Genomic DNA, 16613 nt, shown 5'->3' on the forward strand with positions numbered 1-16613 from the left:
TTTGTATGCAAGCATTATTTTCCTTATTGAAGGTGAAGCAAGAATCAGATTTCTTAAGTAGCACATGCAAGATGCTTTTGTCAGCATATAAAGGACAGATGTGACTTTAATGTTTTGGTGCTTATTTCTGCGAAGACTGCGTTCTAAGGAAGAAAATATGTAAGTGATACAGAATGATCTAAAGCTTTTTGCGAAGGTAATGGTGAGGAAATGATTCAAGGATCCTAAAGCTGACTCTTAATATTGCGAGCATTTATACATGTTAGTGATGTTGTTGCAGTAGTTACCCCTAAATTGGGAAGTCAGTTTGGTAGTGCTCAGGTCCTCTTCTATTTCTGCAACTCTGAGCATGTCGGGGGACAAGGATGGAGCGTGAAATGCAAAACTCATTTTAGTTATATGGTGCCTTGAACCTCTGGAAAATGTGTACTCTGCCCTCAGGAAGCAAAGCAACTAAAGTCAGTTGAGAAGAACTGGTACTGGAAGATCTGATGTATTTTATGGGAATAAATTCAAATAGAGATTTCCAGATTTGGCTGTTTTTATTTAAAGGGCCATTTATGACTTTTACAAGTTGATGGTAAACCTCCTGTTATACTGAACCAGAGTTTAGTTTCACTCTGGGCTCTGAACAAGCAAAATTGTTGATAATGTGTTAGGAATGAATGGAAACGTTTTGTTCGTGGTTGGGTACAGAGAACAAATACGAGATTTCCTCACTTTGGTACTCTCTGTACATTCTGAGCAACAGTAACCAAAACACGTGTAGACACATAAGCTGTGCCATCTCCTGTGCTGTGATTCTCTTCCAAATAAATTTTATGTCCTGAAGGCAATCTTTATGTTTTTCTCCTATGTATTATATACAGGCTGTCTTGTTCTCCTTTTTTTGATGATGCTTCGCTCAGTGAGTTGTCTCAGTGAAGTCAGTAGGAGCAGTAAAAGACTGATTAAGTATCAGTATTTTGTGTCCTCCACAAGCAAACCTTCAGACTGTGCTATGGGACCCTTTGTGCCCCAAGCACTGGAAATCTCAGGGGGGTGGGGGGACACACGAGTGTGCTAGCTGCGGCTGTTTGGATCAAAGCCCTTGTTTATTTGGTCTGAACAGCCAAGAGTATAGATGGGACCAAAGCTTCAGTGAGCAAATTCCCTGTGAACAAGCAGCTTGCAAATCTCAGGGTTTTGTCATCTGAATCCAGCTCTTGGACCTGCAGTTCGCCTTGCAGCACAGAAATAGCCACTGAAAGCTGGAGGGAAAAAGGGTTAAAGAACCTTCCCTTTCACCTTACGCAAATATGCAAGAAATACTTGGACAGGAACAGTATGTCAGGAGTGCTGTTGGGAGGAGGGACAGCTGTTTGTTTTTTATCCTCCCCCAAAGTACAATCTATTTAAATATTTACATGGTCTCTAGCTAAAAGGCTTTCTTTTCTTTCCTATACTTTTCTGGTTTATTATTCTTATGAATGGGGGAGAGGGAGAGATTTGTAATTGGTAATCCTTCCACTTTGTTGAAAAAGTGTATCTATTTTATTTACTCAGAGTAATACAGTGGTGATGTTTTCTAATAGCTTTAAATGTTTTCACTGAGGCTTGTGCTGTGCTGTTTAATATTATTGCTTCTTCTTTTAATGTACTTTATATATTTTATAATCTTAATAGGTTACCTGAACATACAGTAGAAATAGGGAATTTCAGACAATACAACCTTGAAGAGAAAGCAGTGGAAGACTAATATTATATGTAGATAATGTCAGAAGATTAATAATATAGATAATAAAACAGAGCACTTGCAAAAGCAGGAATTATATTCAGTATTTTATAAACAGTCTGAATGGCCACTAGGTCTTTCATTGATTAACACACACCTGTTTTAGCCTTGGTCACACCCTGTGCATCTGCGTAGACTCTCTTACTAGGTCACTGCACCTAAAATTGTGTAACTATTCATGGCATCTATTTGTAAGTGTTACTTTAAAGAATCAGTGATATTTAATGACATGAAACATCCTGGATTACAAAGCTCTAGAGCTCTTTTGGCTCCAGAGGAAAGACTTCAGCAAGTGGTTAGTATTATACCTCAGAAGTAATCTTTTTAAATCAATAGATCATAGGAGACACTACAGTTAAACATTGTCTGTCATCTTTGTTGGACTGAGGCCTTGATCATTAATCACACTTCAAGATTAAAGGTATTTCACTTCAATGTAAAATGAGTTTTACAAGGAATGTGTTTTGCACATAATACAGAACTTCAAGACACAATTTGAAAGTAATTTAGCATGACAGAGTCTCTATTTAATTTGATAGTAGACAGTGAATATTTCATGTTGTCTTTTCATAGTCTTTAATTTTTTCAGATGTGCAACTGATGTTCAAGAGCTGTTTGTTTCTGAAGAGTAAGATGTATGTACCCTAGGTAGCCTTCAAAGAGTAAAGATTCACTGCTTTCACTTGAAGTGACTGACAGAACTCTGACAGGCTTTGGCAAGGTCGGTACTTCATTCTCAAAAGCCTGCAGCCCAGTAATTGTTATTTTGCAAGTAATCCTTAGTCTTTTCTATAATTACCCATATAATCCCCTTGTCAAAGACTCTGGCAAAAGTTCCAATTAAAAATTAAGCAGAAAATATATTTTAGTATATGCAGGCTCAGGTGCAGGAAAGCCTTTAAGTATGTGCCCAATCTTAAGTGGCTATACACATGATGGCTTGATCTAAATCTCAAATACAGCTAGATTTCAGTTAGTAGCCAGAATGCTCTTCAGTTTGGATGAGACCCACAGTTTAAAGTTGAAATGACTTTGGCAACTACAAATCCCAGGGAGCACTGCCGTTAGCATGTTTGTGCAACCGGATTGGCATCCAGCAGGGACCAATAGCAGGCAGAGAATCCAAGAAAATTCATGTGTGTCAGCTGCCAGTATTAAAAAGCGCTGGAGAGAGCTGTAGACCTGAGTGGAAACTGCCCGTTCCCCTGGGCTACTTTTAAACCCTTGTGTGAGCTTTGTATTGATATAATATTCTATACTCTCTGTGTCTTGGCTTGGAAAAGCCCGCTGGACTAGTCCAGATGGATGCAATTCTGAACTGCAGACCAGATGACTGGGAAGATTACTACAACTTGCTAGGATGCGATGAACTATCTACGGTAAGAGCCTTCCCCACCTCCCCTCCAGGTTAATAACGTTTTGAATGTTCTTGGCTCTCTGCAGGGGGGATTTGAAGTTGTTTATCTCTATAGGCAGGGCTGTTTGAAATGCGTTGTGAACCTTCTTTCTTGTCACTTTTATCTTCTAGGATCTCCCTTTGTAAAGCTCACTTTTCTGATCTGTATACTGATGTTAAGATCCTAGAATAAAACATATTAAAAGTGTCTCATAAAACATGATTGTGTGATAGATACAGCTGAAATAATGGTTTATTCATTAGTTTGGTTCAATGTGTGATATGGTTATGAATCATGAACCAACTGCATAAATTTGATAACATCCAAATAATATTTTGGAATATATTTTGGGATGTAAAAGATGAAGAAAGCTATTTATATGCAACTAATAGCATGAATGCTCATAGCTGTAGGTCACTGATAATGCTATTGAGTTTCTCAGGTTTTATACCTTTTTTAAATTTTTCTAAAGACTGTATTCATTGGTTGGGAGGAGGAACAAAAATAATATCCCTTTTTCATTCATCACATTAATGATTTTAAATACTAACTTTAATGACATTCAAATACTAGTTTTACTAATTTGTTTTGGTAGCAGATAGAGACTTTATAATGAGATCTAGCTAAGCAATTGTTGAACCATTTGTAGCTAAAACATAGCTAGTTCTTCTTCCTGAAGGTGTCCATATAACAGTTTTTGGATAGTCTGATTTAGTGGTATGCTAATATTTTTTTAGTCTAGTTGTTATATTAACTGGAATTGTGTTTCGATTTTGGAAAAGGAGTTTTGATTACTCTGCTGTAATGAAGGATGAATTATTCAGCGTGGATAAAGGCTTAGTAAATTTAATCAGATGCTCTCATTTGTCCTAGTGGCCAAATGCTGGGAAAATACCTCTGTCTCTTCTGTCACTGAAAGCATACTAGTATTACACCTTCGATCTTTTACAGATGGCAATGTAAGGCTTTTCCTGAGATAACTCCTAAAAGTCATCCCAGCAGAGGGCGGTGTTAAAGCTTCTGGGTAGGCTTGCTTCGCAGATGCTATTCTCATTTTCTACCTCACACTAATTAAGAAAATTAAGCCCTTAAGGGCTTAGCAGTTAATGAATAGTTCAAGCACATATGATAATGATTTCTCAAACTGAGAATGAAAATGAAATTAAAGAGATGGAATAAATGCTAATGGGTCCTGAATAATAATCTGTCAAGTATTATTTGTTGAGAGAAGCAGCAGATGTTACTAGATTATTTTTGACATGGGAGTAGGAACTGAGATCACAAGTTGATGGAGTACCATGATTGCCTTCCCTCAGGATAGCGCACACTACTTCTAACATTTAACAGAAATTTGAAGCATTACAGGTGTTTTGCAATCTCATTACTTTGTATATGGAGTGAAGTATTTGTAGCAGCCCAAGCTTCTGTAGGCATATACAGCACATTCCCAGCTGCAGTACTTTCATCTAAGCTGCTGAATATTCTGGTCTTGATGTGACCTGCTTAAAATTAAGCAGAAATGGTCTCAATTTCTACAGATTTTTCCTTGCATTCAAGTAAACACCCATGTTGATTCTTGGCTTCTTGTAGAATTGAGCTCAGGGACACCTAGTTTGTTTTCAGACTTGAGAAGAAAGGAGGAGATTTAATCTACATCCTTCTTCCAAGAACAGTGTTATTCATATACAATATGATACACAGTGGGTATTGGATACCTGTCTTGGTAAAACATCTCACTGAATACTTTATATAAATTTCATATATTTTGTATAAATTTTTATTTCTACTGATTTTTTTAAAACTGAAGACTTCCATGCTACTATTCTGCTACTGCACATATTTTAACTTAGAAGTTCCCCTTTATATAACAAAGTTTTAGAGACGGTGGCTAGCTATATAGTAACCAGTTTCAGCAAGGTCTCTGTACAATGTATATATTTTTCAGTGTCTTACTGACTGGCAATATGCCACTCTATATCTGTCCCTCTGGAAGAAGAGCAAAAAGTGTAGAATTCTTAAAATACCACTGTAGAGCACATTTTTCCCAGCATATGACAACAAAATCTGGCCAGCTAATTGAGTGAACTGTAATTTTATTCTAAAGAAAAAATGTTATGAGTCTTAATTTTGAAATAATTTCAATTGTATATAGATATCAGGGTTTGAAGGATGAGGAATTTATATAAACAGCCTTTCTAGCATGGGAAAGAATAGTAGTTAATTGATATCTTAGGGCAAATTGTTGTGAAAGCTTAAGCTGTACTGGAATGACATACAGAAGTTTTGGCTTCTGAATTAGAATAAGAAGCAAGATAAGAAATAAGAAGATAAGAATCAGAAAATTTGAAAAACTAAGCTGATGCCCACTGCAGCGGTTTCCTGTATTTTGTTAATTGTTAATATGTCTTTGTTTTTCCAGTGGTTGTAATACTTTATGGCACTGTAAACTGTGTGGGAACTTGTAATTAACTAATAAACTAATATGTACTAATACTCTAATATTGATTATAAATTTATTCTATTCCAAGCCAACCTTTTTGCACAGAAAATTAACTTGTCAGGAAGAATGGAAACTGCTAGTTATCTAGCTTTGGGGTATCCAAGATGGAGAAGTCATGTGGTACTGGCTAAATTTCCTACGAAGAGGATATAGAGAAAGCCATCCAATCCCACAAACTGATCTTCAGCAATACAGAAGGTCTTTGCTTCCTGCAGTGAGACTTGGTTAAAAGTTAGAGTTGATGAAACAAAGTGAAGAGCGACTGAAGGGATGCATTTTGCCTATGTGGTCAAATGTGAGGAAAGGGTTTTGCACACATCTTTACAAATTTTTCTTAAAGCCAACTTGCCATATTGGATGACTGAGCTTCACAAAAACAAGAATAAGGATGAGTGCTTGGAAAATGAAATGAAATAAGCAGTGTCGCTGCCAGATGGTTGTTGTTACCTATTTCACTTGTACTAAAGCTTGTTAAAGTGAGTAGGAAAAAATCTTTCAGCATTCTTTGTTGTTCCTCCCAAGACCTTTCAAAAAGCAAATTTGAAAATCTTTTCTGCCTGTATGTATTTACTCACTTTAAGTCTCGATGTTCTGTTTAGGTGGAACAAATTCTTGCAGAATTTAAGATTAAAGCCCTTGAATGTCATCCTGACAAACATCCTGGAAACCCCAAAGCAGGTATGAATTTTTCCCTGCTTAAAACCAATCTATTTTTTTTCTTATAGTAAAATGGCTAAGATACTAAATTCAGCCTTAAAACTTTATTAAATATTCTTTTTCCCAAGTATATTTTAATTGCCATGTATAATGAAGCATATTGTCTTTAAACAGCAAGCTTTAATATTCTTAATATTCTTTTCTAACACTTGCACACTCCTAGGTGATAAAGCAGGAAGTCACTTTTTGGATTTTTTTTTTTTTTCCTAGGACTTTCAATTGTTTTTCTTTCTATGGTAGAACATCTTTTAATCTAGATTATTTCTAGACCGATGAAGTTGGCCTGCTTCCATGCTCAGTGGCATTCAAGTGCCATACTTGCATCAATAGTTAATTTGCTTCCATGACAAGTCCATCAGGAACACATTAAATGTACTTTAGTTTATTTTAATGTAATTTAATGACTGGAAATAAAGAGAAACCAGCACCACAAGAATAGCCATCTGTTTGCAGAACAGCAGCTAACATTTGTGTTTATGGAAGTGTGCAGTTCATCATACCTGTGACGGCTAAGCAGCACCTGAGTTATCTGGAGACAATCTTACCCATTCATAATCACAAGATAGCTCTAATCAGTGCTCACCGATGTCTGAATAGTTTATATTCTTATAATAAAGGTTGTTCTGATCATAACTATGGACTCCACCAGAAATTTATTGTTGAATAATTAAATATGCTTTCTTTATCGATGTGCCTTCCTAGCCTAGAATCAGAGAGTTGACAAGGGGAGAGTTAAAAGGTGAAATAGGTGGGATTTTTCACTTTGAGATTCCCTGACAAGGAATGCCCTGAGATTTGGGGTTTGAGAGACACTCTACCACTTATTAACAATAACCTGATCACTAATACTTAATTTATTCTAAATGATAGCACAAGTACCAATGAAACCAATGGAGTCAATTTTGTCAGCAGAAAATCCTGGCTATTGCAGTGGGGAAACAAGAGACTATTCCAGGGCATGGTCCTGTTCTGTCTGTACCACCCCCTGGCTCCTGTCCGTGCGTCAGTCCCGTCCCCATCCCCCCAGTTAATTGAAGCTAAGTAACTCAAAAAGGGAGGCCAAGTGCCAAATGTTGGAGCAGCTTTGCTTGTCAAGAAGAAATATTTTATGCTCCATTTACCTGAAGATGCTGTATTCTGTATTTACTTTAAATACCTTTTTACAGTACCAGTGAAGGGTTACTTTACATTTTTTATTTCATTAGCTTAAAGCTCAATAAAGAGTAATTAAAGTAGACCTTTTATTTGTTGAAAACTAGTAACATTAGAAAAAGGAAACCTAATAGAACTGCCCCCTCAACCTCTTGTCTGTTGTTTGATTTATAGTTATCAACTTTGATGACTGTTTGGCCTTATTGTATTTCAAAAGAAATATCTCTAATTTGTAAACTGGAATAAATGAATAATAGTAATACTAGATCACTGCAACATAGGTGACTCATAGATAAAATCTAAATCTTTATAACCCTTCCACAAACAGTAACATGCAGCTGCATCCTTAGTAACCATTTAATGATAAATTACCCTGTAGGGGAAAGAAAAGAGCTCTCATTCATGCAGTCTGGTATTCAAGGTAACATTTTAGCATATGCAGAAAACACATCTAATAAAATGCAAAAGTTACGTGCTGTGGATACGTGTGTTCCTTCCAAGCATTATTACTCCAGTTTCGTTTCCCTTTTTAAGGTTGTCTGCAGGGGGCGACTTGTGCCTTTTTCTTGCTGTACTCTAAGTTTCTCTGAACTTAAATTTAGGAGATTTTGAAGACGGTAGACAAATGAGCATTTTAGTCCTCATTTGAAAAGGGTATCAGTTGTCCACCAAAGGTGCTATGATCCTAAAGCCAGCTAAAACTGTGCAAAGCTATAAGCAGAACAACAACGTACCTTTGTCACTTAGTTCTTCTGTCTCCTCTAGTCTTTTTGCTCTAAGCCATTGTTGGCAGCTCCCCTTTCACATCTGAATTAATGTCTTTGAAAACAAATAATGGCTTTAGTATCTTTTTGGTTTGTGTTCTAGTGGAGAATTTCCAGAAGCTGCAGCAAGCTAAGGAGATTCTTACTAATGAGGAGAGTCGAGCGCGTTATGATTACTGGCGACGAAGCAAAATTACTGTTCCGTTCCGGCAATGGGAGGCCCTGAGCAACTCTGTGAAAGTGGTTGGTGTTGTCTAAGTTTGGTCCTTCAGGAGGAGGGGAAGGTAGAGCTGGTCCAGAGAAAATGGTTGCAGTGAGTGAGGGGATGAGTTACAACCTTTCTGCTGCAGTGGTGGGTTTTGAGGATGGGAATAGTGCAGAGTGATTCCTGCACTAAGGATGTTAAGGAAATTTGGGAAAAATTGGAGGGCTGTAGAAGCCCATTCACAGAACGGTTTTAGGCTAGCAGTTTTAGAGTGAATTTATCAAGTTGCTGCTTTTATGTATATTATATGAAGTTTAAGTAATTTAAGGGCTGTTTTTAAATGCTTCAGCACACTTTGCTATTTGTAAGAATCTTTATTTATTTTCAAAGTTAGGACCTTGTATAATATATTCTTCTTGTGGTATATTGCTTATCAGATTAAATGTTTGCTAGAAATATCCCATCAAGCTTAGTTCAGTTCCAAACAGAAGTCATTCAAGACTTTAACAATAAATCTTTCCAAATTGTCTTGCTTTCAAGGGGCACCTTGAAGTCAAAGCCAACTTTGAAAATGGACATTTCCTAAGTCACTCAATCTCTCTTTAAAAGGCGTCTGAAGTCATGACAGAATAAACTGGACAAAGAACCCCTAGAAATTATTTGATGCACTTGTACATTTTGTTCTTCATCCTCACCTGACATAAACTATCCTCTCAAATGCTATTTGCAATATGTAACCATGCTTTCCCCTATCCTGTTGACCTGCAAGCTTCTCCCCAATACTTTTGTTCAACCATTTATTACAACAATATAAGAAAGAAAAGGGAAGTTAATGAAAAAGCTTTTAAAGCATAGGAATTAGTTCTTTATTTGTTATTTTTGCATTTCTTTAGTCAATGCACTGGGCTGTCCAAAGTAAGAAGGACCAAATGCTGGAAGGTCCAGACTTGAATAATAGCAACAACATAACCAATGAGATTTGGACCCAACAGACTGAGAACAATGAAGATGGATTGTCAGATGGGACCAGGGAGCAAGAAGATGTTGCAATTCCTGACGTGAAACCACAGTCTTCAAAGAATCCAGACTCCCCGAGTAAGTGAAACCAGCAGTTACAGAAAATTGCAGTATCCAGGGATTGGCCCAAAATTGAGGCTTTTAGCCATGAGAAATTCTTCTCCAGAATAATATGTTTAACTGGTAGCTTTTTTTAATGTGGTTTTGTGTTGGAGGTTTGTTTTGGGTTTTATGTTGTTTATTATTTATTTACTTTTGAAGCTTTCAGACAGTTCTTCCTCCCTACCTCATGTTTGCTTGCTTGTTTGCTGGTAAAACCAAAAACTGGAGAAGAAGGAAAACAACATAATTCTTCTTAAATCAAAATGGAAAGTTCAGTTTTACTGCTATATCAAAATGAAAAAAAAAGCAATTATTTTTAGTGATTTTAAAAAAACCCCAAAACTTTAAAAACTGTTAAATAAAAAAGCTGGCCAGTTAGTATTTTCTGTCTGTTGTTTAGGTTACTATGCCTGAATCGAAGTTCAGTTACCACAACGGCCACCCTCTGTTCTGTTTGTTCCTTCAGAAGTTTCAAAATCTTGGGCTTATGTTATCAGAGAACTATTATTAAACAAAGTCCTGTCACTTCTTCACAGCTTGATCAAACAGGAAATTAAGTTGAACTGTGAGGGCAGCAAAACCTAATTTAATCTCATACATTTGTGGAACGCAGAAAATAGATAAGAAAATTCTACAAACAAATGTTTGTGAGGCATAACTGAAAATTTTCTATTAGAAATTATCCTTTGTAACATTATACTATTTTTGGTAATTAAATCATCACTGTATCCTTTGTAGAACAGTAAAATTTCAAAGTAAAGAAAACATCATCTTGTGTCTCATAATGGTGAGCTTTGTTTACCGGCTTCTTCTTTCTCATAATTTTTTTAAGTTTTAATTTAATTTCCATAGATTTGAATGGGAAAAATATCAAACCCATCAAATGCCTACGTAATTTATCCAGTGGGCATATGTTTATATTAATAAATGTTGATATTAGAGCATTTATTTGACACGATCTGTATGCACTTCAGCATTCATACTTGATGTTAGGATGTTGATAATGCTTTTGCTTTCATCCAGGAAAATTTATTATATTGGTTTCCACTTTTAAACCGGGATATTTTCAGTTCCTGTCTGCTGGTTTGTAAGAATTATGGACTACAACTCCACATAGCTATTTCAGCCTAAATAAGAGATTTTAACATGAAGTCTGGTAATAGGTTTCAGCTTCCTCATATAGGAAGATCACATTTTAGTATTAACAGCCCACAGATCATAAAAACATAGCACAGGGTGTGACCAACTCCTTTACTCCCTTGTATTTGGAAAGGGCCATCTATACTTTCCCTCCACACTGCTGCCTTTCATGTACTTGGAGATTTATCATGTTACCCTCTATCTTTTCTTCTTTAGATTAAGCAAGTGCAATTTTTTCAGTTTTTCTATGCAAATACTCTTTTCTGGATTGCCATCGTTCTTACTGTTCTCCTTTGGACTCTTCCCAGCTGACCTGTATCTTCAAGTTTGGTGTTTGCTTGAGTTCTTGTTCAAACAGTGCCAAGAATATAGAGGTTGTCCCTGCTAGTCAAAAGCACTGGAAGTGGCCAATTTTTTACTTACTTTTTTGGGGGGGAAAGATTATAAAGTCTTATTTCAGACAAGTTAGTTTTATACATGTTTATAATAATTGACTTGCCTTTCTCTTTTTTCTTAGGATTTTCGGAGGCAAATTACTGGCACTTGCGTTTCCGCTGGTCAGGGGATGCTCCATCAGAGCTTCTGAGGAAATTCAGAAACTATGAGATCTAAAATGCAAAATATACATAAGCATGAGATCATCTGTTCAACAATTCAGTATTTTTTTTGTCAGCAGTTATAAGTTATTTGTATTTTGTATTCATTCATTGTGATGTGAAGGTTGTTTGAATAAATGTCTTTAATACTGATTTGTTAACACGCATGCTGTGAGCATTACAGATGGAGGTCTTTTTGTTTAATAAGCAATTTTTAATAAGCAAAGCCCTTTTCACTATTAACATAAAATGATTTTGTGAAGTTATCTAGTACCTTATATATTGTTTCTTGTATTCCTAAATATTGCGTAGTGAGTAATATTTTTTTTCAATATTGTGATGTTATAAAGAATATACTCTCTGTAGAACCAGAAGTCAATGTTAGACTCCAGCCTATCATCCTATTCAGAGATGATCTTCCGAAAGCTGTATGACAAGGAACTGTGCTTACTTCTAAACTATGTACTCCGGTTCACTTCTCCATTGCATTGTACTTATGGTAGTGATTTATAATGCACGCATGCACAATGCTATTACAAACTTGTGGGAGAATTGTGATCTTATGATATACATGAAATAAGAACCTTCTTATTATCCAAGAAGGTCATTGTGGTAGATCAAGCACTCTTAAAATTTATCACTTTCTATCTTAACACGTATACTTTTTGCACCAGCTATTTATTTTGGAAGGCAGTTCCAGAACTTCACTTCTCCAGTTAGCAACTTTCTTCTTAAGATTTATTGGTGGACAATTGATACTCCTTGTATGTGTGCCAGCACTGTCCTGTGGCTTAGTAGTGATTTCCCTCCCTGCTCTGGCCTGGCAGATGGGGTCTTATCAGGGTTTTGTATGGTGAGGAATGAAGAATCAGGCCAGTCAGCCTTAATGTGTACAAAATCTCACATGAAAGGTTTTTGGTATTTTTGGCAACTCTTCAAATTCTACATTGTGTTTATTTATTTTATATTTGCTTTCTTCTTTGTAAACCTGGCTAATACGTCAGGTATTGACATTGTATTTTTTGTGCAGGCAAGTAATTCAATCAGCAATGAATAAAACTGCATGCATACCAAAAGGGGTTATTTTCATTTTTTTGGTTGAAATCCTCTACCCACCACAGAGACCTCTTTGGAATTTCTTGTTGTTTGTCCCCTCAGTGGGTAAAAGCTTAAGGGAGTCCAGTTATGAATCTTGGGCATCTCCATGGAAAGTCTAATCTGAAAAGTGCAGTCTTCTCCCAATATGGAAACAATATTACGATGTCTGTCTCTCCCTGGAGTGACATGTTTGGCTCTACTGTGCAGGAGTAAGATGTGCTGACTGACCCACACTGCTTCTCCTGTTTATAGCCTATTTACTATAAATTGTAACACAAGTGCCTGCCAGTGGAACCCTGATAATATGTGTATCTCATTAACCTCCTTAGTGTATTTATTCTGGTGCCAGTTTTATTTACAGGGGCTGGTTGTGTTTGTAACAGTTTATAAAAGCTCAAAGTACTGTTGTCCTGCTGATACAGCTACATTCATCCTAGACTTGATGGCATCAGTAGCAATAGCTATTTTTACAGCACATCATCCTGCTTATCCAAAATCTTTTTTTTATATTCTACATGCATATTTTGCAGCTGAAAATATTATAGAGATGAGATTAATAATTCTCTGTAATACCTGCTAAATGTAATTACAGATTTTCTTCTAGTGCATATACTGCTTTGCTTTGTGTAAAGGTAATTTGCTCAAGAAAGACTTTCAATCCACTTTACAGGGAGGACTGTAATGTCAAAGAGTAGTAACAGAAGAAACTCTAGTTCATGCGAAGGATATAAAGTAATAGGGTACGATTTTTCTCTCTCCAACAAAAAGATGGAAATGCAACCAGCTGGAGTACTTTGAAGGTGATGGCAGCTCAGATTCTCCTCCCCCTGTTCAACTTGCTCATAAAAGCAAAAGGAGGTAGTTGGATAGATGATTTAGTACCTAACAGCTGGTTTCTCTTGAGAAGTGGGTATACAATAGATCTTTGAACAGCAAACTCATTTTTCATGTCATTAAAACTGATGTCATTATTAACTAATTATTACTGGTTTGTTTTGACAAAGCACCTTTAGATAGTTGTTCTGGATGAATAACTGCAGATTTCTGGAAGACTCTTAGCCCAGCAAAAGCTGATGGTAAAACTTGCATTTTGCAACATACTGGAGATCAGTACTTGTATTTGCATTAGTGAGGGGGGCAGATTATTAACTGGTGCTCTAGTACACTGATACAGACTTTTTTCTATTCATGCATATATTTAACTTGAAATGGTCTAATTTTCTGTATTTCTTAAATAGAGTTGAATTAACCAGTTCCTAGCAGAGCACACCCTGAGGTACTGGAAAGCATGAGGAAGCAGTGCAGCCTGTTTTGCTTTCTGGGACAGCACTGGTGGGACCTGACCTGTTGGCCAGTAAGAACTGCTAACTGGAATAAATGGGCAGCCCAGTTCTCCCTCATGTGAGTGGGAAAGGAATAAGCACCTGACAAATTACTCAGTGTTAGATCATTTAGGGCCCACAACCCCAAACATAAACTGTTTATATTTTTTTAAAAAATACATAGTATTTTTAGAAGTTTTTTTGCTAGTAGCATGAAAAGATCCAGCAACTGTCCCGCGTGACATTATCCACAATACTGTGGTGCCTTGGCCTCTGCACTGGTAAGCACATAACATACTTAAAATGCTTAATTATTTGGAGCAGGGGTCATAAGGTGGATCTCTCAACCTCTGCGAAGGTGTGATTAACAGGCAACAGTCAGGTATACATGGTTTTTCAGTGGCCAACAGAGAACTTAATTCTCTTTGCAAAGTGGAAACAGCTGCAAGAGCACAGTTGTGGGTGTGGGGCACAACCACAACAAACCCAGATACTATATATTAAAATTCGAGTCTGGGAGTCTTAAGTTGGGGAAGAGGGTAGCTACTTGCAAGGGATGGTAAAGTCCCAGTTTCTTCTTTAGCACTACCTGTGAGTTGTTTAGGTAGGTACAAAGGGTCCTGAACCTTCTGCGGTAGCTGAGGGGTCTGACTCAGTGCGTGCTTCCAATACCCAGCAATTGAGCACTACCATGCTCGAGTGCTTTGTTAGCTATAGTTCTAACTGATTTAGCTTAGCTTGGTATGAAAGTAAACTGACCTGTGAAGTGAGCCTAGATCCTCTGGAGTCTAGTCAAAACTACTGATTAAACTTGGACACTACTGGACTTGTGAGGGCTGATGAGATTTCAGATGGAAGTTATGAGATAGCAGATGGGGGTGCAGGTGGCTGATGATGATAATGAAACGTAGAGAACAGGGCATGTTGTTTAATACTGTGTTTCCATGTCTGTGAAGCTGTATCCACCAGTTTTGTAATATCAGAAATTAAGCAACTATTTAGCCAGCTGTTTACAATGAAACTGAACTGCTCTCAGGAACTCTTGAATTATATAATACTAATATATCTTTAATTACTGCTGTCATGCCTGTTCTTGTGCAAATGCTGAATATATAAGTTTGAGAATGTTCTAGCTCTTCACAAACTCTTTGTTTTGCCAGTATCTGCCAAGTTGTTTAGCCAACATTTCCCAAGTGGCAACATAAGAGTTAAAGTTTTGATGATGAATACTGATATGTGTATGGCTTAAAATATCAGGCGGAGTAATGCTGAATGATAGGTAAGGTTGTTTCCTGGATGATTGTTTTCCTCTTTGAAGGTGGGGGGAAAGAAAAAGGCAGTTTCTGTATTCTATAACAGAAGCAAGTATCCTGATGATTAAAACAGATACTGGCTAGCTTTAATTTCCTGAGCATGCACGTTGCTATCTTACACTTTCATATCCTGAAATGAGAGACAAGAATGTTGGGAAGGTAAGCAGTGAAGCTGTTGTAAAGCTGATGAAATTACACAGCAAACGATAAAGCAACTCGGTAAGCTGTCAGGCTCTGTCACTGTTAGATGGGGTGATATTTATCAGTTAGTTAATGCTGGGTATTGTTATTGCAGCCCAGTGTACATGCTCATCCAGCTGCTACAAGAGTTGCCACGCCTGCCCCCTGATTGTAGGCACTGCCTATGTTTGTTCTTTCACCTTCACTGTATTAGTCTCTCCTCCCTCCCATGTTAATGAAGATGAGACTCTTCATGAGCCCTGTTCGTCCCAGCTTTGAAATGCTTGTGTCTGAGTCATTACAGTGGTGCACAATATAGACTGGGAACTTTTACATGTTTTAGGTCTCCGATGGATATCATAACCTGTCACAGTTGATGGATGCTGGGGAAAACAAATTTTCTTTCTTCTCTATTCCATCTTCACAGTGGCTTGCTCTTGTTCCCTTCTTTTGGTGGAGCAGTAAGGAAGAGGGGCTATTTCTAGAAAATGAAATTTGCTGCCAATATTTGGAAGGTTTCCAGTCTTGATGTGCGATGCAGTTCTCAGTGCTTTGGACAAAATTATTTGCTTACTGCTTTGTCAAAACTGCTTCTCCGAAAACATCGGAGGACTCCTGGCACCAAAGGCAGACAGCTTTCTTAAAGAGATGCAGTTTGACTCTCAGGCATCAATCCTTACGGAAACTACATTTACTTTGTCAGGATTGTCAGAGCTGGTCCTTTAGTAGCAGTTAATTTCCATGGACCCCCCCCCAAATTTATGCTGGGTAGAGGACTGTCAGCTCCTCCCCTTTCTCATAACCAACTTTGTGTGAATGATATCGATGGGACGGGGGAAACAGGAGAATGAGCAGAAAGGTCCAGAGTAGTAAGAGACTGCTCCAGCTGGTTGGGCCTGTGCACCTTTGGCTCGCTCTGCTACTTGCAATCCTCACTTTCAAAGGATCTGTGTCTTCCCCGGGATTCCTACGTCTGCCCTTGGCCTGCCACCGCTCAAGGACTAGGCTGCTTGCTTCAGTGTGGATAGCTGATGATAAAAAGGAGCCTGAACATCTTGAGCATCCCTTTGCTTAGCTGGCTGGAGGCACCTTGATCCCTGGAGGTATTGTGCAGTGGGCAGGTTTGGGGAGGAAAATCGCGCCAAGTGGCAGAGATAAGGAGCAGTACCATGTTGAGCCCATATGTAGCTTTTGGGGTCTGGGCTCCAGCACCAGATTGGTTACTGCCTTGCTCTTTCTCACTCTTATAGCTGAGGTTTAAAAAAGGGAAGTGGATCAGAACAGCAGCACTTTAACTCTTTGCTACAAAATGGAGATGAAAAATGATAGGACTCAA

The 16613-nt window shown here is 37.5% G+C and overlaps 1 protein-coding gene across 1 annotated transcript; it reads left to right on the top strand.

Annotated features, from left to right (window-relative positions):
- Positions 1-3075: 3075 nt before the first annotated feature.
- DNAJC12 (DnaJ heat shock protein family (Hsp40) member C12) lies at positions 3076-11380 on the top strand (the record flags this gene model as incomplete). Its single annotated transcript, XM_082002013.1, has 5 exons — positions 3076-3153; positions 6271-6349; positions 8408-8547; positions 9403-9604; positions 11286-11380. The coding sequence occupies 5 exons, from the start codon at positions 3076-3078 to the stop codon at positions 11378-11380; spliced, it is 594 nt and encodes a 197-aa protein (XP_081858139.1).
- Positions 11381-16613: the final 5233 nt, after the last annotated feature.

The sequence above is a fragment of the Phaethon aethereus genome (assembly GCF_964289735.1).
Source record: "Phaethon aethereus genome assembly, chromosome: 7".
NCBI lineage: Eukaryota > Metazoa > Chordata > Aves > Phaethontiformes > Phaethontidae > Phaethon > Phaethon aethereus.